We start from the raw sequence: 23,545 nt of genomic DNA, 5'->3' as shown, positions 1-23,545 counted from the left end.
TTTTTCCTGCTGCTGCTGCTGCTACTAAGTCGCTTCAGTCGTGTCCGACTCCTCGAGACCCCATAGACGGCAGCCCACCAGGCTCCCCCGTCCCTGAGATTCTCCAGGCAAGAACACTGGAGTGGGTTGCCATTTCCTTCTCCAATGCATGAAAGTGAAAAGTGAAAGTGAAGTTGCTCAGTCGTGTCCGACCCTACTTTCTTCAATTTCAGTCTGAATTTGGCAATAAGGAGTTCAGCTCCTTATTGCCAAATCACAGTCAGCTCCTGGTCTTGTTTTTGTTGACTGTATAGAGCTTCTCCATCTTTGGCTGCAAATAATATAATCAGTGTGATTTCAGTGTTGACCATCTGGTGATGTCCATGTGTAGAGTCTTCCCTTGTGTTGTTGGAAAAGGGTGTTTGCTATGACCAGTGCATTTTCTTGGCAAAACTCTATTAGTCTTTGCCCTGCTTCATTCCGTATTCCAAGGCCAAATTTGCCTATTACTCCAGGTTTTCTTGACTTCCTACTTTTGCATTCCAGTCCCCTATAATGAAAAGGACATCTTTTTTGGGTGTTAGTTCTAAAAGGTCTTGTAGGTCTTCATAGAACCATTCAACTTCAGCTTCTTCAGCGTTACTGGTTGGGTCATAGACTTGGATTACTGTGATACTGAATGGTTTGCCTTGGAAACAAACAGAGATCATTCTGTCATTTTTGAGATTGCAACCAAGTACTGCATTTCGAACTCTTTTGTTGACCATGATGGCTACTCCATTTCTTCTGAGGGATTCCTGCCCGCACTAGTAGATATAATGGTCATCTGAGTTAAATTCACCACACCGTTGCCCAAATACCTGGGCATGCCCGCCCCTTCCCCCAAGTCTTTTTTTTTTTTTTTTTTTAATGTGAAGCCTGCAGCCTGGTCTGACAGTAAACAGGGAAATTCTTGTATTTTCTCTTTTTTTTAAGATTATTTTTATTTAAGATGTTGAGTCACTATTTACTCTTATAGCAGTTATTTTAAATTTAATACATGTTTTTTAAGTTTAGAAAGCAAGGGGCTTCTAAGAAAAATGCTAAGAAATTATAGTGGGACCAGCAAAGAGATATGGCAAAAATAGTGAAAGTGGTATTTGAATGACTGAAGTTTAAGAACTCTCTTAGGTGGGGTTGCCAGATAAAATAAGGATACCCAATTAAATTTGAATATTAGAATATCTTTTTTAGAGTATGTTCCACATACTGCATGGGACACACAGGAAAATGTTATCTGTCATTTGCATCCTTTTTTTCTCCCCCAAATCCGGCAACCTTACCTTAGGAAAACAAAGAAATTGCATCCTGCTGCTTGTCGCTTCTATTTTGATCTATCAAAACAAGCTAGTTCTCATCTTGTCTACGGACTATGTGGCATTTCTGGCCCAATAAGCATGTCCCTGTGGGAGAACTGAGTCCTGACGTCTGAAAAATCAAAGCCGCGAAGGCCCACAGCACACCCTGGGAGGGAAAAGGCCTGGCCACTCAGACCAAGCAGTCCGATGAGTCAGATGAAGAGGGAGGGGGTTCTGGCCCACCTCCCTTCCCCAGCCTCTCGGGTACCTGTGAGAGGTGGTTCTCTCTTGCAGTAAATGCGGCAGCTACTTTCCAGCCCTTACCAGGGCTGCTTTCCAAGGACATCCTTCCAGGGCCCCTGCCCTGCGTATGGATCCCTGGAGAGGGGCTGGCCCTCAAGTGGGTTCTGAGCCAGGGACTTCCAGAGTTCTTGGAGCAGCCAGCCCATGGTCATCCCACTCATGATTCCTGTATTTCCTCCTAATAACAACCACAGCAGTGTTAAAGTGAGCCTGAGCAAGACTTACAAATGCACACAAAGATTCCCAACTCCTTTCCCCAGAGACAGACAAGGGAAGCTGAAGCTAAAACACACCATGGGTAGTCAGCTGAGAGGACCGTGACACCTCATCCCTCTATGCTGTGTGCCAGGCATAATCTGATTACTTGCACACATGACTAATTTGTTAAGATACTTCTAACAGGGATTTCCTGGTGGTCCAGTGGTTAAGACTCCAAGCTCCTGAAGCAGAGGGCACAGGTTTGATCCCTGGTTGGGAAACGAAGATCCGACATGCCGCAAAGCAAGGACTGGGGAAAAAACTATACTTCTAGCAATCCTATCAGACTGGGACTGCCATCACCCCACGTACAGACTGAAAATAAAATACGGTGTCTTCCTGTGTTCACAGGGCCCGTAACAGGCAGAAACAGGACTTGAAGCCTACAGTCTGGCTCCCAAGTCCACGCTATGCTTTAGAGCCTCTAACTTTTCATGCTGCTTCCTAGGGCCACCTGGAAAAGTGGAAACGGGCCCCTAGAGGCTGGGTTTGAATCCTTCTCCGCCTCTGACCAGCCCCGTGATCCTGAGCAGGGGACTTTACCTCTCCCAGTCTCAGTCTGCCCTCTTGCAAATGGGAAGCCTGCTGGGAACATCAGCCTTCGGCAATGCTGTGAGGAGTATCCATGTAGCATGTGCACATGAGTTGTGTAAACTCCGGAGTGTTGTATAAGCGATTTGCTGTTCTCATTAAAGGAAATTCATTATATAATGAATATATATTCATTATATATATTCAGTATATATTGAAGAGATGGCAGACCCCATCTCTTGGGGGCTTCCCAGTGGTAAAGAATCCGCCTGCCAATGCAGGGGACATAGGAGACATGGGCTTGATCCCTGAGTTGGGAAGAACCCCTGGAATAGGAAATGGCAACCCACTCCAGTGTTCTTGCCTGGGAAATCCCATGGATGGAGGAGCCCGGCGGGCTACAGTCCCTGGGGTCACAGAAGAGTCGAACGTGACTGAGCACACACAACACCCTCCTGTCTCTTGAATTTCACTCTGCATACAGTCAGTGCTGGATGATTCAGCACCAACGGCTGGCCTGTTTATGGCTAAAAGGCCACAGATGGTGATCTCGGAGAGGCAACAGTGAGCGGTGGCTTGAAGCAAGGTCTTAGTTCCCTGCCCTGGAACTGAACCTGGGATAAAAACCAGGACTCCTAGCCACTGGACCATCAACAGCTAGAGGCTAGAAGCAAATCTCCCCTGGCTCTTGCTCCCATTGAAAAATGCATTTCTTGTGGAGGCAAAAACTGTAAAAAAAGAAAAACAGGTACAAAGTTAACTGTTTCGGACACAGCAGGACAACTGCAAGAGCACAAAGAGAAACAGTTTGTTTCATTAAGACAGAGATGCACACCCAGGGAGAAACGGTCTGGGCGTCGCTTCAGCGAGGAGGAGCCCAGGGCAGATGTGGTGAAATCATGTGTATAGGGCGATTCTTTCAAGTCTTTGTTGTTGTTGTTCAGTGGCTCAGTCTTGTGGAATTTGTTCAAACTCAGGTCCATCGAGTCGGTGATGCCATCCAACCATCTCGCCCTCTGTCGTCCCCTTCTCCTCCTGCCGTCAATCTTTTCCCAGCATCAGGGTCTTCTCTAGTGAGTCGGCTCTTTGCATTATGTGGCCACCCATCCAGTGGGTCTTTGTTTACCTTTGGCCAATTAAATGGTTTCTTTTTCCACATGGGACCTACCCTAGGATCCTCCCCAACATGTGTGCACAGCTTTTTCCCAAGGTAGATTCCAGCCCAGCAGCCAATGAGGGATGGGGCTTGACATCACATATTATGGGATGGTGACCCCTCCTTTGGTATCCCCAAAGAGCCTTTCTGCACATGTGCAGCGACTCCCTTGCCCCAAGGATGGGAAATACGTGACCTCTTGGTCTTGTACTCAAACAAGGTTTTGCTCCTGTCTGTCCCCGACATAACTGATGTGTCCACAGGAGGCAAAGTCCAGCCATTTACCCTGTTCCTGTCGTCGTTTCCATCTCACAGTGCAAACAGGAGGCTGGTTGTAAATGCCTAACCTGGAGCCCACCTACCTCCTGTCTTGGGAAATGTAAACCGAAGGCTGGTTGTAAGTATCCAGCCTGAAGCCCATCTGCCTCCTGCCTCAGTCACAGGAAGGGATCCAGGGCAAGGGCACCTGAGCCCCTGGGTGACCACAAAGGTAAGGTTTGTGTCTTGATGATATAGGACACGGTGGTCACTGAAGATAGGCACCCTCCCGTCTCTCCCACCAGTTATAACTGAAAAGCTTGGTTTCCCCAACACCCCAACCCAAGATCAACCCGACTCTTTTTGTCCAGCCCTGGAGAAGTGTGTCCTGCAAAGCCGGCTGACCCCCCTCTGACTGTGTGTTGCCTCTTCCCACAGATCAGTGCCCTGCAGCAAGGCTACAGCCAGGTGCTGTGCCAAACTCTGTCTGAGAGGAACCTGGAAATCACGTCCCTGAAGAACCAGGGTGAGAACTTGAGGAGGGATAATGCCATCACTTCAGGTGAGGTCCTTCTGGATTTGCTCCTGAGAACTGCCTCCCTCCCCCTGCAGACATCACCAATCTATCACTGCACCTGCCTCCCTCCCCCTGCAGACATCACCAATCTATCACTGCACCTGCTTCCCTCCCCCCACAGACATCACCAGTCTATCACTGCACCTGCCTCCCTCCCCCGCAGACATCACCAATCTACCACAGCACCTGTGCCCGTGACCTGGGTGCAGCCTCAGGGATCTCAGCAACCCATCAGGCCACCAGTGTCAGTGAGTTAGAATTCTCCCTCAGTGCAGATTTCTTGCCACCTACTTCCTAGGGCAGGGCCTGATAAATACTGGAGAGAATGTTGTATCTTGACCAGGCTTCCCAAGTGGCTGCTGCTGCTGCTAAGTCACTTCAGTCGTGTCTGACTCTGTGCGACCCCATAGACAGCAGCCCACCAGGCTCCCCCATCCCTGGGATTCTCCAGGCAAGAACACTGAAGTGGGCTGCCATTTCCTTCTCCAATGCATGAAAGTGAAAAGTGAAAGTGAAGTCACTCAGTCGTGTCCAACTCTTTGCGACCCCATGGACTGAAGCTCACCAGGCTCCTCCGCCCATGGGATTTTCCAAGCAAGAGTCCTGGAGTGGGGTGCCAGTGCCTTCTCCATCCCAAGTGGCTGGCTCAGTGGTAAAGAATCCATCTGCCAATACAGGAGATGTAGGAGACCAAGGTTCAGTCCCTGGTCTGGGAAGATCCTCTGGAGAAGGAAATGGCAACTGCTCGAGTATTTATGCCTGGACAATTCCATGGGCAGAGGAGCCTGGTGGGCTACAGTCTATGGGGGTCACAAAGAATTGGACACAACTGAGCAACTGAGCACACACACACATATATCTTGTCTACAAGGTCACCTGAGCACTGGCCCCGCCAGGGAGAACATAGAACATAGGGTGACTTGGGTGGCTCCACAAGCCAGCCTGCCCAAGTGTGAACTAGAACATGGACAAAATGGGGTCACCACTTTGGGTACCCATCATCTCACCCATTTTCACCTGAGTGCACTCGAGCCCAAGTGAGACCAACAGAGGTGGTTCCCTGGTAAAGGGCTTGGAGGTGGGGGCAGCCCACACACAGCTGTGGCTGAGCCTGGGCTCCCTGGATTCCTTCATTCCTTCAGCATGCTGACTGAGCACCTGCGAGGTGTCAGGCCCTGTTCTAGGCTCTGGGGAGAGAGCTCTGAGCAAGACAGTCAGACCCTGTACTCACTGAAGGAAAAGGACGAATAAACGAACAGCCTGCTTCAGAGAGTGGTCGTGCTGTGGAGAAAGCAAACTGTGTGACTTGGTGGCCAGTGCCTCAGGGGGGACCCAAGGGAGATCAGCAGAGTGGGTGTGAAACCGGGCAACTCAGGTGGGACTTGGACCCAGGCCAGAACACACTGTCTTTTAATTGAGGTCATACATCTGGGCTTTATTTATTCATTAATAAAGCTCAGGTTCTTGATGTCTTGTCACAGAGAGAATTCAGTGAGAGACAAAGTGATTGGTAAGAAGTGGATTTGTTTAGAGAGAAACACACTCCATAGACAGAGAGTATGGGCCATTGCAGAAGGTGAGCGGCCCTGAAATATGAGGTGGTTAATTTTTATGGGCTGGGTAATTTCATAGGCTAATGAATGGGAGGATTATTCCAAATATTTCAGGGAAGGGGCAGTGATTTCCAGAAATTGGGCCACTGCCCACGTTCTGACCTTGTATGATTGACCTCAGAACTGTGATGGTACTGGTGGGTGTGTTGTTGTTGTTCAGTCACCAAGTTGTATCTGACTCTTCAAAACCCCATGGACTGCAGCGCACCAGGCTTCCCCGTCCTTCACCATCTCCTGGAGTTTGCCCAAGTTCATGTCCGTTGAAGCGGTGATACCATCCAACCATCTCATCCTCTGTTGCTGCTGGGTGTGTCACTTAGCTATTGCATTACAGTGAGCATATAATGAGGCTCCAAGTCCACTGGAAGTGGAATCTTCCACCAGCTTGAAAAGTGAGCAACTTTCACTTTCACTTCCCACTTTTCTCCAAAGTGATAATTCAGTAACAGAGTAGTTATTTATTGCTGTATAGCAAGTTATCCCAAAATGTAACAGGTAAAACAACAGCTGATATTTATTATCTCACCCAGTTTCTGCAGTACAGGAATTTGGGATGGAGGGGTGTGTAACTTAATTCTCTTGAATTGAAGTCAAGATGTCATCTAGGGCATCAGTCATGTCATTGAAAGCCTTCTCGGAAGCGGGAGGAACCCCTTTCAGAGTTGCTGCCCATGTGGCTGTTGGCTGGAGGCCTCAGCCTCTTATCACACGTACTTCTCCCAAGGGCTGCTTGAGTGTCTTCACAACACGGAGGGTGGCTTCCCCCAGAGTGAGCGGTGCAAGAGAGAGCAAAGAGGAAGCCACAGTGTCTTTAATGACCCAGCCTGGGAGGTCACATTGCATCATTTCCGCAGCATCATGTGGGTTACCCATGTCAGCCCTATTCAGGGTGGGAGGGGCCACACAAGGGCATGAATTCCAGGAGGCAGGGATCATGGGGGCCATGCTGGAAACTGGCTGTCGTGAAACATAGTGAGTGCCATGTAGGGGGGTGACAGAGGATGAGATGGTTGGTTGGCATCACTGACTCATTGGACATGAGTTTGAGCAATCTCCAGGACATGGTGGAGGTCAGACAAGCCTGGCATGCTGCAGTCCATGGCGTCGCAAAGAGTCAGACACGATTTAGTGACTGAACAACAACAACAAATATAAGTTAGTCACTTTATGTTCTTAGGACAGGCCATCTCACTTGACCCTTTCAATAACTCTGTGCAGGACATGAAGTGGGAGGTGAAATAACTTGTCCAAGACTGCCAAGCTAATAAGGGGTTAGGACAGGGCCAAACTCAAGCTAGTCGCCCCGCCAAGAGTGCCCAGCAGTCCGCTCTGCCGCAAGTCTGCCTCCTGGGCTCTGGAGAAGAATTCCTGGACTTCACCTGTGCTGGGCCTTTGCTTCCCAAGCCCTGGGCATGGCCTCTCCTCTCGGCTCTGCCCAGCCTGTGCCCACCAGGGGCCCCCAAAGGCTTCTCCTCCCACTGGTGCTCGCTGACTGCCCCTCATTCTCCCTGATGCCTCAAACCATGTTCCATGGTCTCTGGTCTCATTCCCGTTCTTGCTCTGGGATTCTTGGCAACAACCTCCGCAGTTCTAGGAATGCTGGCCCTGGGCTTGGAGGTTCTTGTCCGAAACTTGGCTAACAGCTGTGGTGATGCCAGGAATCCTTCCTGCCCTTTTGACCTGTGATTTTTGTTTTGCAGAGATGGTGTCATCTTTGCAAAAGGATATGTTAGCAAAGGATGAGCAAGTTCAACAACTAAAACAGGAGGTGAATCAACTAAAAAGTGAGAACAAAGAAAAGGATCACCAGCTTGAAGCCCTCAACTCCAGAGTGAGTGTCGGGTCATCATCAAAGTGTAGCTTCGAAAAGCAGACACGGTGCAGTCACGTGTCTGCAGAGAAGTCAACTTCTTGGCAGCTTTTAAAGTACAGTATGTGGCTCAGAATAGCATGATATATTTTCAAATGCAGCAAACATTTTTTAACCCCTATGATAAATAAACCCCAGGAACAAACACACTTATTAGCATATATTGCTACTTCACAGCTTAATGTAAAACAGAATAAAATATCTCTGTGAGCAAGGACAACCCACAGGGCTCCATCACGGTCCCAGCACCGCTGGTTCTCATAACTGCCTTCAAATCAGAATGTTTGAAGATCCAGATGCAAACACACAAACTCTCATTTCTTCCCTAGACTTGGTAGGCAAGTGAAGAGTTTTTTAAATGGAACTTTATTTGCAAATCTTGCCTTCCATGCCAACTTTAGAATCCTGACTCTATAGGATAAGATTTCTCAGTATTTGTATAATGCATCTGTTTCTGCCAGTCAAGGTAAAACCTCATAGCTTTCATCTCAGGTCGTAACTCAGAGATTCCCAGCAGCTGTCTGATGGATTAGCCAGGGCTGCACGGGTGTGGGGTGGAAACATCCTGAGGTTCCAAGGAAAAGGCACGATACTGGTGCGTAGTACTACACCGAATATGGAACCGGCAAAAGGCAGGAGCTTTGGAGTCAGACAGACCTGGGTCCAATCCCAGAGCTTTCTCTTACTGTAACTTATTTGGCCTTTATTTCCCTATCTGCGAAATGGGAGTGACAAAATCGTTTTCCAAGACACGGGAGCCTGGTTTTAGCAGTGCTCCTCTGCCTCTGCCTCAGTCAGCCGCCTGGGCAATGCCTCTGCCTTTGTTTCTGCCAAGCAGAGTGCCCTCCTAGGCATGTGCACTTGCTGTTTTAGGTGAGAGGACTGTGTGTGTATGTGTGTGTGTGTGTGTGTGTTGGGGACGGGGAGGGGTTGCAGAGCTGGTGCTTAGTAGAAGGAATATGCAAAGACAGCCCCTGCTTGGCTCTTCCACCTCCCACCTGCATCTATTTGCTTATGTCCCCGTTTCCCCTTCCTTATTGACCTTGGAGTGAGGTCACTTTTCCTCTGGGTTCTTCCAGTCTTGTTTCTATATATTACCTAGAAATCAAGCAGTCAGTTATTTTACAGTGAATTTACACTATGCATATTTTTTAAAATCATAAACACAATGACTTCCCCATGCTAATAAATCAACGCTTTATCGTTGGTCTTAAAAGCCACACACTTTCTCCTGGATGTACACAGTGTTATAAGGTGATCTCCTGTTATAAACAACACTTGTTTTTTTTTTCCACTGTTACTGACAGTTCTATGGAGAACATCCTTGAAGCTACAGATTCACTGATTTCTCTAATCATTGTCCTTAGGGTACATGTCTAAAGTGGGAATTTCTGGGTCGAAAGAAGGCATATCCATCCTTATGCTCTTAATGTCTGTTGCCAAAATGCCCTCGGAAAAGGCAGCTCTGTTTACCACTTTGTGACCAACAGGGCAGTCGTGTCTTTGAGATGGAACCTGCACAAAAGCACTAAGATCCACCCAAACTCCCTGGCCCTCCCTCACCACTCTCGATGCTCACTGAGTGAAAGCGGCTCAATTCCTCCACTAAGTACCAGCCTCTGCAAGTCTGGACTCTCCCTGTGGTGCAGTTGGCTGGCTTTTGAAGGGCAATTTAGACACTTTATTTGTCAAAACTCACAAGAGGGGTGAACCAGGAACAACCACAGGATCCCCGTGCTTCCGTCACACAGGCGGTCTGGCCTCTCATGATGCAGGGTGTGATGGAGTTAAACAACAGAAGACAGTCTTGGGCACGCACATAGGGACTTAGGGCCCCCAGTCAAGCCCACGTGACCTGGTTATTTTTCTCCCCAGTGCTCAGTGCTGAAAGAAGAGTTAAAGAAGGAAGATGCCCAGAAGGAGAACCTGGAGGCCCAAGAGAAAGAACTAAAACTCTACAAAACTGTGCGTTGAAGCTCCTCACCCCTGGGTGTCCATGGAAAGCCTAGACTTTGACCTTCAGGGCTTTGGAGGGATTCCTTGGCCCCTTAGCTAGTACAAACTCTGGGGCTTTATGGGTGTCTGTTAATGTAATTAATGTAATTCTTTGATTTGCTTGCCTCAAAGAGATGGGTAGAAAACCTTGGAAAACATGCTCTCCTAGGATTTCATGGACAGTTGGCTCTAGGCCCCTTATCAGCCCCTGGAACTGGGCTAGAGTTGGGCTGGAGACTGGGACAAAAGGTGGCCCAGTGGCCACTAGATGCTACTAAAAATTCACCATGGTGCCTACCCCTGGACTTGTGATGCCCAAACTTTCATGATCTACTGTCTCAAGTTTTATCACAGCCATGGGCTCTGTTATTAACATGAAACTCCTCCTTAAGTATTGTTTCTTAAATATTGATGCATTCAGTTTTACATCAGTTCATAAAAACAAAATAAAACGCAGACGTATCATTGGCTTTGTATGGAAGGTGAATATAAAAATTAGTACAATGAAAAGATGAGCACTAAATGTGAATGTTCACCCTCCGCGCCAGTCAAGTCCTCGAGAACATCACTAAGCATGTATTTTCCATCTGTCGAGGCCATTTTCTTCTCTCAGGGGCACTGCTATTCTCTGTCTCAAATGGGAACAAAAAGAAAAAGCTCATTGTTCTTTTCTTCCAAGCTCTGCCCATGGTGTCTTCCAAATAACCCCTATTTAGACTGAACTCAAAATATATTCCAAGGAAGGAGAATCTAATGAGTGAATGTGTCCCTTGTACTGTTGAATCCAGAATCCATGCTGATCTTCAAAAGAAACTCAAATTTTCCCTCACCCTGCACTTTCAATGCATCTGTTGAAAGAAACCCTACTTTGCTTTAAAGATGTAGAAGCATCTCCCAAGGGAAAGAATTAAACTGATCTCAGACTAGGTTTCCACCTTAACGAACTGGGTGAGGTGAGTTACGAAGTTGACTTCCCTGCTGTTGACACTTTCTTAGCAAATCCACGGCATGGAGAAAGAAGTGAGAAAGCTCAGGGAGGAGTTGAAGAGGAGCAGTACGGAGCAGAGCCTGATCTCTAAGACACTTCGGGAAAAGAGCAAGGTATGGCAGGGATGGGTCGTCTTGGCAACCGCTCCAGGCTGGGTCTGCCAGACTCCAAAGTTCCCGTGTGTAACCACGACCCACTGCCTTCAATCATGAAATTACCCAGGAAAGAATTGATCCATTAAATCAAGCTTGTCAATGATGTTGTTCCAACTTAAATACTCTTATTGATTTGTGTGTGTGCGTGTCTTTGTGTTCTATCAGTCATTGGGAACTTTTTTTTTTTAATATCTCATCATGATTGTAGATTTGTGTTTCTTCTTTTAATATTGACAACTTTTGCTTTATATATTGTGAGGTTGTATTACTATGTGCATATAAATTTAGAATTCTAATACTTCCAGTAGAACAAGACTTTTGATCATCATAAAATGTCCCTTTTTTTTTTTTAGTGTCTCTTTTCATCTCTAGTAGTGTTTTCCCCTTAACATCATCTTTGTCGTGTAGCACCATCACTGGCTTGCTGTTGGTTAGAGTTTCCATAGCATATTTTTTTCATACTTTCTCTGTTAATTTTTTAAAATTTTATTTATTTGTTTCTTTTTGGCTGTGCTGGGCCTTCATTACTGCACATAGGCTTCCTCTAGATGTGGTGAGCAGGGACTGCTCTCTAGTCGCGGGGCACTGGCTTCTCATTTCAGTGGCTTCTTGTGTGGAGCATGGACTTTGGGCTGCAAGGGCTCAGCAGTTGTGGCTCATGGGCTTAGTTGCCCCGTGGCATGTGGACTGTCCCGGGACCAGGGATCAAACCCATGTCCTCTGCTTTGGCAGATGGATTCTTAACCACTGGACCACCAGGGAAGTCCTCTCTGTCAATTTTTAAGTTTTAGACATATAGCTTCCAAATAGCATATCATTTTTACAAAACCCAGTTTGACAGTCTTTTACTTTCAGTCCGTTTATGTTATCTAATCACTCATACACTGGGATTTAAATCTACTCTCTTGCCCAGTGCCAGTTGTACTCTCTGTAATTATATTGCTTTTTCTCTCCTTTCTTGCCTCCTTTTGAGTTGATGGTTTTCTGTCATTCCACCTTCCCCCTCTATTAGCTTGGAAACATTTCGCTTTTTTACTATCCTTTTAACCATAGTAAGACAATAGCATTTTATCCTTGACTTGCAAAGATCTCACATTAATTAAGTTTTTCACGCTTCCATTGCTCTCTTAGTGGTCATCCTAAAGATTACAACGTGCATTCTTTTTTAATTAATGAACGTATTTCTTTGGCTGGGCTGGGTTTTAGTTGCAGATCGTCACTGTGGCACGTTCGATCTTCAGTTGCAGCATGCAAACTCTCCATTTGTGGCATGTGGAATCTAGTTCCCTGACCAGGAATTGAACCTGGGACCTTGGCATTGGGAGCGCAGAGTCTTAGCCACTGGACCACCACAGAAGTACTTACAATGTACATTCTTAACTTACCAAGATGTAGTATTAGTTGATAATTATGCCCTTCTCCTTGACAATGTAGTGAATTTAGAACACCCTGACTTCACTTAACCCCTCCAAATTTGTAAGTCATTGCTGTCATTTTCTAAACTCCTCTCTATAGTTATTAATAAAGCCCCCAAAGATATTATTGGCATTTTTATATAGTCAGTATCATATGCACACGTTACTCTTACTGTTGCTTGTCTTTTCTGCATCTCTGATCATCCATCTGCATTCATTTTTCTTGTCTCTGAAGAATACCCTTTAGTGTTTTCCTTCACTGTAGCTCTGTTGATGACAGTCGCAGATGTGTCTGTGTGTCTATCTTGAAATGATATTTAACCTTCATTCTTAAAACACATTTGACTGCCTATTGAATTCTACAATAGCAGTTCTTTTCTTTCAGCACATTAGAAACAGCATTAGGTATGTCACTGCTGTTTTTTGGCTCCTGTTATTTCTATTTAGAAGTCATCTGTAAGCCTTATTGATGCACCTTTGCAAAACCTGTCTTTTTCTCTGGCTGCTTTTAAGATTTCCTTTTCCCTGGATTTCCAGCAGTCTTATTATGATTTATCTAGGTGTGGATTCATTTTTCTTTGCCTTGTTCAGAGCTCATCAGGGCTTCTTGAATCCCTGGCTTGGTGTTTTGTGCTAGTTCTGGCATTCAGGCTCTATTGCACACAGGCAGCGGGGCGCTACCAGGGCCTCCGAACAGAGAACCAGTATGTGACATTCGCAGCTAATAATGGTGAAAATAATAGCTGCAGTTTCTCATGGACTGGGCATCACCACCAAACATTTCATCTCTTTTCCCTCTTCACAACAGCGCCATGACCTAGAGATCATCCTCCCCATTTTACAGATGAGAAAGTCAAGACCACTTGTTAACTAGCAGTGTAACTAGCCCAGTCGCATAGTTTTGGCTGACTCCAGGTTGGTCTGACTCCAATCACTATTGTGTAGCCAACAGCCACGTGCTACTGTTCACACTGATATTAATCAAAATTAAATACACTTTGAAATTCATTTCCTCGATCACACCAGCCCGTGTTTCGAGCGCTGGATCACCAGATGTGGTTTGTGGCTGCTGTACTAGATGATACAGAGTCAGAGCATCTGTATCGTTGTAGAAAGTTCTGTAGGTCAGAGCTGCCCTACAGCTGGCTAACCCTCACAGTACCGCAAGGCGCTAAACTAGAGGCGAGGAGGCCAGCTGCCACAGCCCAGCATGTCACCTGAGAGGGGTGGAGGACAGGCGTGGAGAGCACCAGGCATGACGGAGGGAGCAGGGCAGCCCCTGAAGTTGCCTGAGGCTCAGGAGTGGGAATGGGGGGCTGTTCGTGGAGAATACAGATAAGGGCAGAGTCCAGAGTTGGACTTGGCTTCTGTGGTGTATGGAAATGCAGCTGAAATACAAGTCAGAGCATGTTTAGATCTGGAAGGAAACTAAGGCCCCAGAGAGGTGGCTTCTCCAAGGTACCAGAGCTGGGTAGTCGCTCTACCTCTGCATACTCTACTCAGAGGAAAGCTCCAAAGAGCTCTTCTGGGTCTTTTATTACATCTCTGTGATCCCCCTTGTCAGATCCCTAATCAACACGGCCCATGGGATTTGTTTCAGCACAAAGTCTTTCCATTTATTTATGAGCATTTGCCTGGTTTCCTGTTGGTGCCAGAGCCCTGGGCTCAGTAGGTATGTCCCTGAAATGACTAGGTGTGTCCCTGAAAGGAGCAGCTGCAAGGCCCACACTTGCCAGCAGATGGTAGCATCAAGCACTCCCAGGCTCACCTCAGCTTGCCCCGTTACCCAAGCAAGGGAGGATTAGACAAGCAAGCTTCTGCACTTCAAACGCTTTCTTTTGCAGGCTGCGATTCTTAATAGACGTTGCTGAGCAAGCCTCTAGAGAAGTTTCCACCAGTGGGTGTGCTCAAAGTGGTGATGACAAATAGTTATGATGATAAACCCAGTAATAACACTGACCAAAGACCTTTCATGGAGTCTTAGAAGGAGGCTTCATGGCAGATATTCCCGTTCACCTTTTAAAAAATATATTTATTTTTTTGGTTGCACAAGATCTTAATTGCTGTACATGGGATCCTCTATCTTCATTGCAGCATGTGGGATCTAGGTCCCTGACCAGAGATCAAACCTGGATGCCCTCCATTGAGAGCAAGGAGACTTAGCCACTGGACCACCAGGAAATTCCCCACCCACCTTTTATAGGTCACACCAATATTTACCACACTCACAGACCTGTAAGCACTATTCCAAATATTTTGAATTCCCACAATAACTCTGTGCTGCAGTACAGGTACCATCATCCCCATTTGACAGATGAGAACACTGAGTCACGGAGCAGTGAAATCACTTTCCCAGGGTCACACATCTTGCTAGGGACCGAGCTGGGATTGGAGTCTGTGATAGGACATAGTCAAGCCCAGGGTGCAGAGCTCAGCCCCTTCCCTTAAGGGGTATCTCCCTGTGAGTTTATCTCCACCCTGTGTATGCCCATGACCCCTGCCACGGGGCCGCAGCTGTCCCTACCCCTCAAGGACTCCCCCACTGCCATTAGCACCACCCCACCCAGAAGAGTTCCCCCAGAGGGCATGATGATCACATTAGCAGCAAGCCCATGCTTTCATCATCCTTTCAGGTTGAAGAGAAGCTTCAGGAGGATTCCAGAAGGAAATTGCTTCAGCTGCAAGAAATGGGGAACAGAGAAAACCTCATTAAAGCCAATTTGGAAAGGGCAGTAGGTCAGGTAGGCGTGCTGCCAAGCCCCTTCATGGCCCACCGCTCTCCACGGAGCCCTGCGCCCAAGCAGCCGGCAGGGATGAGTGAGGAGGAGGACGGCCTGGTTTAATTTCACCCACTTATCCCCGAGGGCAGGGCTCTGTGTGGCTCCCGAGTCCCAGTGGATGTCGCTAAAAAGGCTTTTCCTGCTGGGAAGCTGCCCACACCAGCGTTTGCCATCACCTGAGACCCTGACCAACCAGCCAGTCCCAGGTCAAGGCCCACCCCGGTGAACCAGCGGTGCGGGTCCCTCCTAGGGAGGGTTTGAGCCTTTCAACCGCAGTGGCGTTTCTAGCACTTTCTCCTTCACATTTTTTTGTCTTGACATGTACAGCGAGCGATCTTTCTTCCTCTGGGTCTCCAGACGCTCTAGTCGGTATCCACAGGGGATGCCACTTTTCTGTTTGTTTTTGTTTTGTTCTGTTTTGTTTGGCCAAGCCACGTGGCTTGCAGGATCTTAGTTCCCCAACCAGTGATCAAACCCGTGCCCCCTGCAGTGGAAGCGCAGAGTCTTAACCCCTGAACCACTAGGGAAGTCCCGCCACTTTTCTTAATGAAGTATTAATAATATGCAGGTCAAGAAGCAACAGTTAGAACTGGACAGGGAACAACAGACTGGTTCCAAATTGGAAAAGGAGTACACCAAGGCTGTATATTGTCACCCTGCTATTTAACTTATATGCAGAGTACATCATGTGAAATGCTAGGCTGGATGAAGCACAAGCGGGAATCAAGATTGCCCAGAGAAATATCAATAACCTCAGATATGCACATTAACACCACCCTTATGGCAGAAATCAAAGAAGAACTAAAGAGATGAAAGTGAAAGAGGAGAGTGAAAAAGTTGGCTTAAAACTCAACATTCAGAAAACGAAGATCATGGCATCTGATCCCATCACTTCATGGCAAATAGGAAAACAATGGAAACAGTGAGAGACTTTTTCTGGGCAGATGAGTCCACCTCGTCACTCACTGGATTCTCAGAAGGGTCTGTAAACTACCCAGAAAGGTTAAGAACCACAGTCCTTAAAGGAGCACTCCAGCCCACCCAGCCCAGCTCCCGAAGCCCTTCCATGTGGTGGCATGCAAGCCTGAACCAGCAGTATGACCGGGCACTGTCCCCCACGCTGAACTCCAGAAGCACCCACAGGTTAAATGATGACGATAGTGCCTCCTGGCAGGTATTAAAGCCTCTTCAACAAACATCCACAGCATCACCCCCGGTGTCCCCTCTCTGCAGGGCACTGACCCTTAGCAAGGGAGAGAGCCCGCCACTCTGGGCGTCCCTTGGTGCACCTGGGCTACCCCTGCCCCTGCCAGTGCTCTGCACCCCCAGCACACACCCACCTTGAGGGCATGATCTGTGCCGCTTGCCAGGAGCCTGGTCATGCCTCCAGCCAGAGCTCATTCAGGAAGACCCTTAGAGACACAGAGATTCCTCCAGGACTTGAGAGAGTAAGGATGAGGCCTCTCTGTGCTGCCCTGGCCTTCCCATGTCACCCTCTTATCCACAGCCAGCTCCCTGCCTGAGGTCATGCCCTTCCCCAGGCAAGTGACTCCAGGACTGACTCCTGTTGTCCAGCAGGACCTATCCCTCCACTCAGAGCAGTCCCATAGGGTGCCTCTGGTGGTGATTCGGGCCATCGCCCATGGGGCCCTGCCTACATAACCTCTTCCTTGGGCAAGTTAGGACCCTCCCCTTGGTCATGAAACCAACAGACGGCCCAGAATCCCTCAGATCACCCAGCTGGCTCCTGGCAAGCTGACTGCAGAGCTGTCTTTAGGAGAGTCATAATTCCTCTCCTTGGCTTTTCAGAACTTCCTGGTGTGCAGCAAACTCCTGTGTCTTGGGACCCATTGACATTCACATTGATTCCCCAGCTGTTACGGTCCTTCAGCTTTCCTTAGAGTCTTTCGTGACCATGTTTTTGCCCGTGAGCCAAAAACCCAAGCCAAGGGCCATCAAGTTAGTAAACTTCCAGAGAGGGTTGGGCTTGTTTGCCTCTCAGGTCTCTCATGAACCTGGAACACCTTGAACTTGTCATTCTAGAAGCCCTGATTCTAATGTAACTGTATTCTTTCATCAACTGTAATCTGAAGACACCAGAAGCAGGGAGATAGTCAATAAAAGCTGGCCGAACTGAAGGCGAGGACTTTGAACACCTGCCAAGTCAGTCGTTTCTGTTACAAGCATTCGATGAACACTTATTGAGTGCCTGCTGGGTGCCAGGCTCCGGGGACCCTGAGGGGAATACAGCAGGCGTCATCTTCAGGACACAAGACCTAAGGCACAAAATGGCAGCAGGCTGCTCATCCTTCTCTCCCTGGGCACCCTGGCTGATTACACAGTTTACTCGGGCTGACAGCCTCAATATTTATCTCACAGCCTGGTGCCAGCGTACCAATTATGGAAGACCGCTCCCGGCCCCAGACTTCCAACTGGATAATTGGCAGTGAGTGGCTCTTCTGAGGGTCTGAGATGTATGTGAGCTGCCCACACGCATCCGCTGGGTTAGGCGGGCATGCCTGAAAAGTCATTAAAACCTACTGTCCCCCTCTCTTATGTGGGCACTGCCCCTTCCGGTGAGAGGTGAAGGTGTTAATAATCCGTTTGCGGCGTGCTTAGTCACTTGGTCGTGACCAACTCTTTGCAACCCCATGGAGTGTAGCCTGCAGGCTCCCCCATCCATGCAATTTTTCAGGCAAGAATACTAGATTGGGTTGCCATTTCCTACTCCAAGGGATCTTCCCGACCCAGGAGTCATACCCACATCTCTTGTGGCTCCTGCATTGGCAGGCGGATTCTTTACCACTAGGACCACCTAGGAAGCCCCGAACATAGTGACCATTAATGGTGTGCAGAGCCTTCTAACTGATTTCTCCCAGACCCAGCAGTGGAAGTGACTCCTGAAGCCCTGTGGCTGCTGCTGCACCACTCATTCCATCACCTTCCCTTTCTTTGTGCTGCAGCTGGAGCATTTCAGAAGTCAGGTCATCAAGGCCACCTATGGACGAACGAAGCCGTTCCAGGACAAGCCCGTCTCTGATCAGCAGGTTTGTCCCTCTTCCCCACTTTCTTCCTCAGGGACCCGGACTCCAGACACTGAGAGCATATGTTTCTGTTTTTTGTTGGTGGCGCATATTTTTCACACTGTTGCTACACCATGAAGATTTGTTTTGATATTCTGGGATTTCCTGGCTTTTAGAGTAAAAGCCAGTGAAACTCCCTTGAAGTGTTTCTGTGAAAATCAAATGGAACCACCCAGGCCTGTGTCTGGTCTCCAGGCCTGCATGGTCCACCTCCATTAGTCCCACGAGGAAAGAGCCTCGCCATAGGGCAGGCGTCCTGGCTCGTTCCTCCTGAAGAGGGCAGCCGGCAGCGAGGCTGTGCCTCTGGCGTAAGGACTGACTTGTTATTCTTCCGTTTGTCCCCTCCAACCCTGTGTCGGCACGCGGGTGAAAAATTCACACCATGGTCTGTTCTCGGATAGCCTAGCCTTCTCTTTCGGGCCCCACAGCATCAGGCTCAGCGTGATGAATCACTCTCAGAGTTCCGAAGAATCTAGAACACACGCGGGGCCACACGACAAGCCTTTGGCTCTTAAAAATCATCTCTGATCCCGGGGAACGTGCCCTTGTTGGTGACAGAGCCGACATTCCCTCCAGAGCCATCACCCAAACATGCCAGGACCTCCCTCCCCAACCCTGCGGAGATGGGAGCTCAAGCCCATGCCCTCCCCCAACCCAGGGCCCCTCCCGCAGAGCCACCCTGCGATGTCAGTCTTTTTTCTCCCCCCACTAGTTAATAGAGAAGATCACCCAGGTCACTGAGGACAACATCAACTTCCAGCAGAAAAAGTGGACCCTGCCAAAGGAGAGCCAGCTCGGCCTCTGCCGACACGAGGAGGTCACAGACAGCGTTGAGAGGCTGAAGAAGGCCTTAGACAGTTGCCAGGTGCCCTCCTCCGCTTCTCACCCGTGCCCCCGTGGCTCACGTGCTCCTTGTTCAGGAGATCGTCCGGCTCTGCTTTTCTGCCCACCTTCTCTCTTGCTGGAGAGATCTGTTTGAGGTAGAAAACAAAGGACCTCAAAAACTGCCTCCCGGGTGAACTTGGTGTGGCCAAGAAAAAGCTGCCTGACGCTCCCCTTTGGGAGGCCCCTGGACCTCAGGGGAAGAAATGTTGTTCAGTCACTCAGTCGTGTCTGACTCTTTGCGACCCCGTGGACTGCAGCACGCCAGACTTCACTGTCCTTCACCGTCTCCTGAAGTTTGTTCAAACTCATATCCGTTAAGTCAGTGATGCCATCCAACCGTCTCATCCTCTGTTGCCCCCTTCTCCTCTTGCCCTCAAAATAGCCCTGGGTTATTTCCAGAGAAACCAAGAAAACATCCTGCTCTTTATTTTCATTTTTCTTTTTTGTCCCAGCAATGGAAAGGCTGCTCTTACCCTAGTCGCCTTTGACTCTGGAGGAGACAAGACTGGTTCTGACCGACCACCACCCCCCACCTCCCAGCCCCCACCTGGAGAACCAGCTTTATCAGAGCAGGCAGCTGCTTCTGCTTTCTCTGGAAATAAGCAGCTGCTATTTGCGGAGTCTGTCTGAATGTTGGCTTGTCAGCACTCTTTCAAGTCAGGAAATCGGACTTTCTGACCAGCTTATGTGTTGATCTCAGCACAAATTTTGTAGCCAAATTTGGTTCTTGTTTCAGCCAAATTGTCCTTGGCAATTTGGCTTTGGAATTGCCTGCACCTAAACACGGGATCTCTTCCTTTTTCTGTTTTTTTTTTTTCCTAATTTATTTTATTTATTTTGTTTATTGGCCGTACCAGAGATTATTTGCAGCATGTGGGACCTTCAATCTTCATTGCTGCATATGGGATTTTTTAGTTGTGGCACATGGGATCTAGTTCCCTGGCCAAGGATCAAACCCGAGCCCACTGTATTGGGAACACGGAGTCTTCACCACTGGACCACCAGGGAAGTTCCTTTTTTTGCTTTTTATTTTATATTGGGATATAGCCGATTATATCTTGGGCTTCCCTTATGGCTCAGCTCGTAAAGAATCCGCCTGGAATGTGGGAGACCTGGGTTCAATCCCTGGGTTGGGATAATCCACTGGAGAAGGGAAAGGCTACCCACTCCAGTATTCTGGCCTGGAGAATTCCATGGACTGTATAGTCCTTGGGGTCGCAAAGAGTCGGACACGACTGAGCGCCTTTCACTTTCACTTTCATAGCCAATTAACACACTGTGTTGTGGTAGTTTCAGGTGAACAGCGAAGCGACTCAGCCATCCATATACATGCATCCATTCTCCCCCAAACTCCCCTCCCATCCAGGCTGCCACATAACTTTGAGAGAGTTCCATGTGCTGTACAGTAGATACTTGTTGGTTATCCATTTTAAATATAGCAGTATGTGCATGTCCATCCCCAACTCCCTAACTATCCCTTCCCTCCATAAGGGGTTGCTATCCCCCTAGCAACCATAAATTCATTCCCTAAGTCTGTAAACACAGGGTCTCTTTGACCATCAAAAGTCCCAATTAAAGTGCACACAAAATAAAAGCTGCCCCCTCGTCCCCCCACCCTAAAAGGCAACTAGAAGTGGGCCATCCCGGGGCACTTCCTGCTTCAAGAACACATCAAGAACCCCGCTCTCTGCAGGTCACGGCGGCCGGGTGCTATTTCTGGCAACGGTGGCCTGGCTCCTCACGACCTCATCTCTTTCCAGGCTTGCATGAAGATGTCGTGCTGCAGCAACGACCTGAGGAAGGAGGTCAGCCTCCTGCAGCACCTGCAGGTGAGCCCACCTGTCTCGGGGCTCCAGAAGGTGTCACTGGACATCCTGCGCCTATCGCTGTCCTGGCTGGAGGAGACCGAGCACCTCCTCCAAGACGTGGGCATCCAGTTCTCCAGCTCCAACAAAGGTAACGGCAGCCTTCTTCTCCTGTAGTTGCATGACTGAAATGTCGCGTCAAATCTGATCACGATGGGACATCTGTTGAGGGAGGCTTCTTGTTGGGTGTGCAGCCAAGCGTTCCCTTCTCCAGACTTAACTTCGTTTCACCACTTGAGAAGTGATGTTCCAGGAAAAGAGTATACACAAGTGAGACATGACTGCTGGAGAAAAACGAGATGTAACAGAGGCAATAGGAAGAAGCAAAATTATGCCAAATCTTCTCTCTTAGAAGTTACCACATACATATAAAAATACACTGTTTTTAGAGCAATTTTGGTTTCACAGCAAAATTGAGAGGATGATATGGAGATTTCCGAGGTACCCTCCATCGCCACTCATGCCCAGCCCCCCAGTTATCAACATCAGCACCAGAGAAGCACAACTGTTGCAGCTGATGAACCTACATGGACACATCGTAATCACCCAAAGCCCATGGTTTACATTGAAAAGAAAAGTCAGAGTTGCTCAGTCGTGACTGACTCTGTGAACCCATGGACTATACAGTCCATGGAATTTTCCAGGCCAGCGTACTGGAGTGGGTAGCCTTTCCCTTCTCCAGGGGATCTTCCCAACCCAGGGATTGAACCTAGGTCTCCCACATTGTTGGGGTGGGGGATTCTTTACCAGCTGAGCCACAAGGGAAACCCAAGAATACTGGAGTGGGTAGCCTATTCCTTCTCCAACAGATCTTCCCCACCCAGGAATCGAACCAGAGTCTCCTGCGTTGCAGGTGGATTCTTAACTAACTGAGCTATCAGGGAAGCGATCAGGTTTACTTTGGGGTTCACTCCTTTTAATTTTAATTTTACTGGAGTGTAGTTGATCTGAAGTGTTGTGTAGGGTTTACTCTTGTACATTCTATGGATTTGAGCTTGGACAAATGTGTGATAACATGTAGCTACCATTATAATATCATACGGAATAGTCTCATTGCCCTGAAAATCCTCTGTGCTTCCTCCCCGACCTCCAGTCCCTGGCAACCACAGATCTTTTTTATTGTCACCATGGTTTTTTGCCTTTTCTAAAATATCATATAGTTGGGATCATACAATCTTTCAGATTAGTTTCTTTTACTTAGTAATATGCATTTAAGTTTCCTCTAAGTTTTTTCATGGCTTGACAGCTCTTTTTTTAGTGCCAAACAATATTCCATTGCTTCCCAAGTAGCGCAGTGGTAAAGAACCCTCCTGCCAATGCAGGAGACGCAGGAATCAAGGGTTTGATCCGAGGGTCAGGAAGATCCCCTGGAGTAGGAAATGGCAACCCACTCCACTCCAGTGTTCTTACCTGGAAAATTCCATAGACAGAAGAGCCTGGCAGGCTGCAGCCAAGAGGTTGACTGAGTGACTAAGCACTGAGCAATGTTCCATTATGTACTCACCTACTGAAGGACATCCTGGTTGTTTCCAAGTTTGGGCAATTATGAATAAAGCTGCCATAAATATCCACGTGCAGGTTTGTGTGTGGGCGTGTTTTCAACTCCTTTGAGGAAATACCAAGGTTGTAGTTGCTGGATCATGTGGTTAGAGTACATTTAGTTCTTAATGAAACCACAAAGCTCTCTTCCAAAGTGACTGTATTTTGCATTCCCACCAACAATGAGTGAGAGTTCCTGTTGCCTCACAGCCTTGCCAGTATTTGATATTGTCAACACTGTCATATTCTTTGTGTAACTTCCAAGGCATTTTCCCATGGAAAGAGCTATGTGAGTCTAGGCAAGTTATTCCCCTCTCTGTGCCTCAGTTTCCTTATCTGTAAAATGGGGATAATAGGGTATACTCACTCCATAGGATTCTTGTGAGGGTTAAAATGCATTAATATATCTAAAGTATTTAAAAAGAGTACCTATCATAGAATAGGTTCTACCTGTAAATGTTTATTGATTTATTAACTTTACAAAAAAATAACATCATACCCAGTTTTCTTTAGTTTTGTTCCTAACAGTACATCAGGAACACCCTTCCATGTCAATACACACATCATTGCTGTCGCTGATGATAAGGAATCCCACTATGTAGGATGTACCATAATTTATTTAGCCAGTTCTCTATCTTGGGCCTTTAAGTTGTTTCCAATTTTTCACACACAGAAATGATGCTGACATAAATATTGTTCACCTTATCTTTATCATCTGAGATGTGGAAGGATATGAACCACTTTCACTCAGCAAAGATTTATTACAGGTCTACTAGATACCAGGCACCATGCTGGGCAGAGATATAATGGGGCCAAAAACAGGTAGAATCTAGATCTTGGCTATAAAACTCCTCCTTCTTTACTGTGAATCTGAACTCTTTCATAATAAAATATTGCTGAGACAACAGGCTCTATCCCAGCCCTTGTAGATTTTATGGTCTCAGGAAAGGATAGGATC

The 23,545-nt window shown here is 47.7% G+C and overlaps 1 protein-coding gene across 10 annotated transcripts in view; it reads left to right on the top strand.

Annotated features, from left to right (window-relative positions):
• The window catches only part of FHAD1 (forkhead associated phosphopeptide binding domain 1), a 165,429-nt gene that overhangs the window by 74,475 nt on the left and 67,409 nt on the right, over positions 1-23,545 (top strand). For 9 of the 10 annotated variants that reach the window (XR_009490770.1, XM_024976836.2, XM_024976838.2 and 6 more), the window contains 8 exons: positions 4,261-4,384; positions 7,713-7,843; positions 9,758-9,847; positions 10,874-10,978; positions 15,069-15,176; positions 18,179-18,262; positions 19,011-19,163; positions 20,944-21,139. Coding sequence is in view for 9 of the 10 variants with exons in the window: in XM_024976836.2 (XP_024832604.1) it covers positions 4,261-4,384; positions 7,713-7,843; positions 9,758-9,847; positions 10,874-10,978; positions 15,069-15,176; positions 18,179-18,262; positions 19,011-19,163; positions 20,944-21,139 (991 nt within the window). In the remaining variant the exon portion in view is untranslated. The remainder of the gene's footprint in view (positions 1-4,260; positions 4,385-7,712; positions 7,844-9,757; positions 9,848-10,873; positions 10,979-15,068; positions 15,177-18,178; positions 18,263-19,010; positions 19,164-20,943; positions 21,140-23,545) is intronic. The other variant, XM_024976835.2, reaches the window with a different exon arrangement.

This window comes from Bos taurus, chromosome 16 (assembly GCF_002263795.3).
Source record: "Bos taurus isolate L1 Dominette 01449 registration number 42190680 breed Hereford chromosome 16, ARS-UCD2.0, whole genome shotgun sequence".
NCBI lineage: Eukaryota > Metazoa > Chordata > Mammalia > Artiodactyla > Bovidae > Bos > Bos taurus.
Note: the sequence above shows the minus strand (reverse complement) of the source record. Positions and strands in the feature narration are given on the sequence as shown.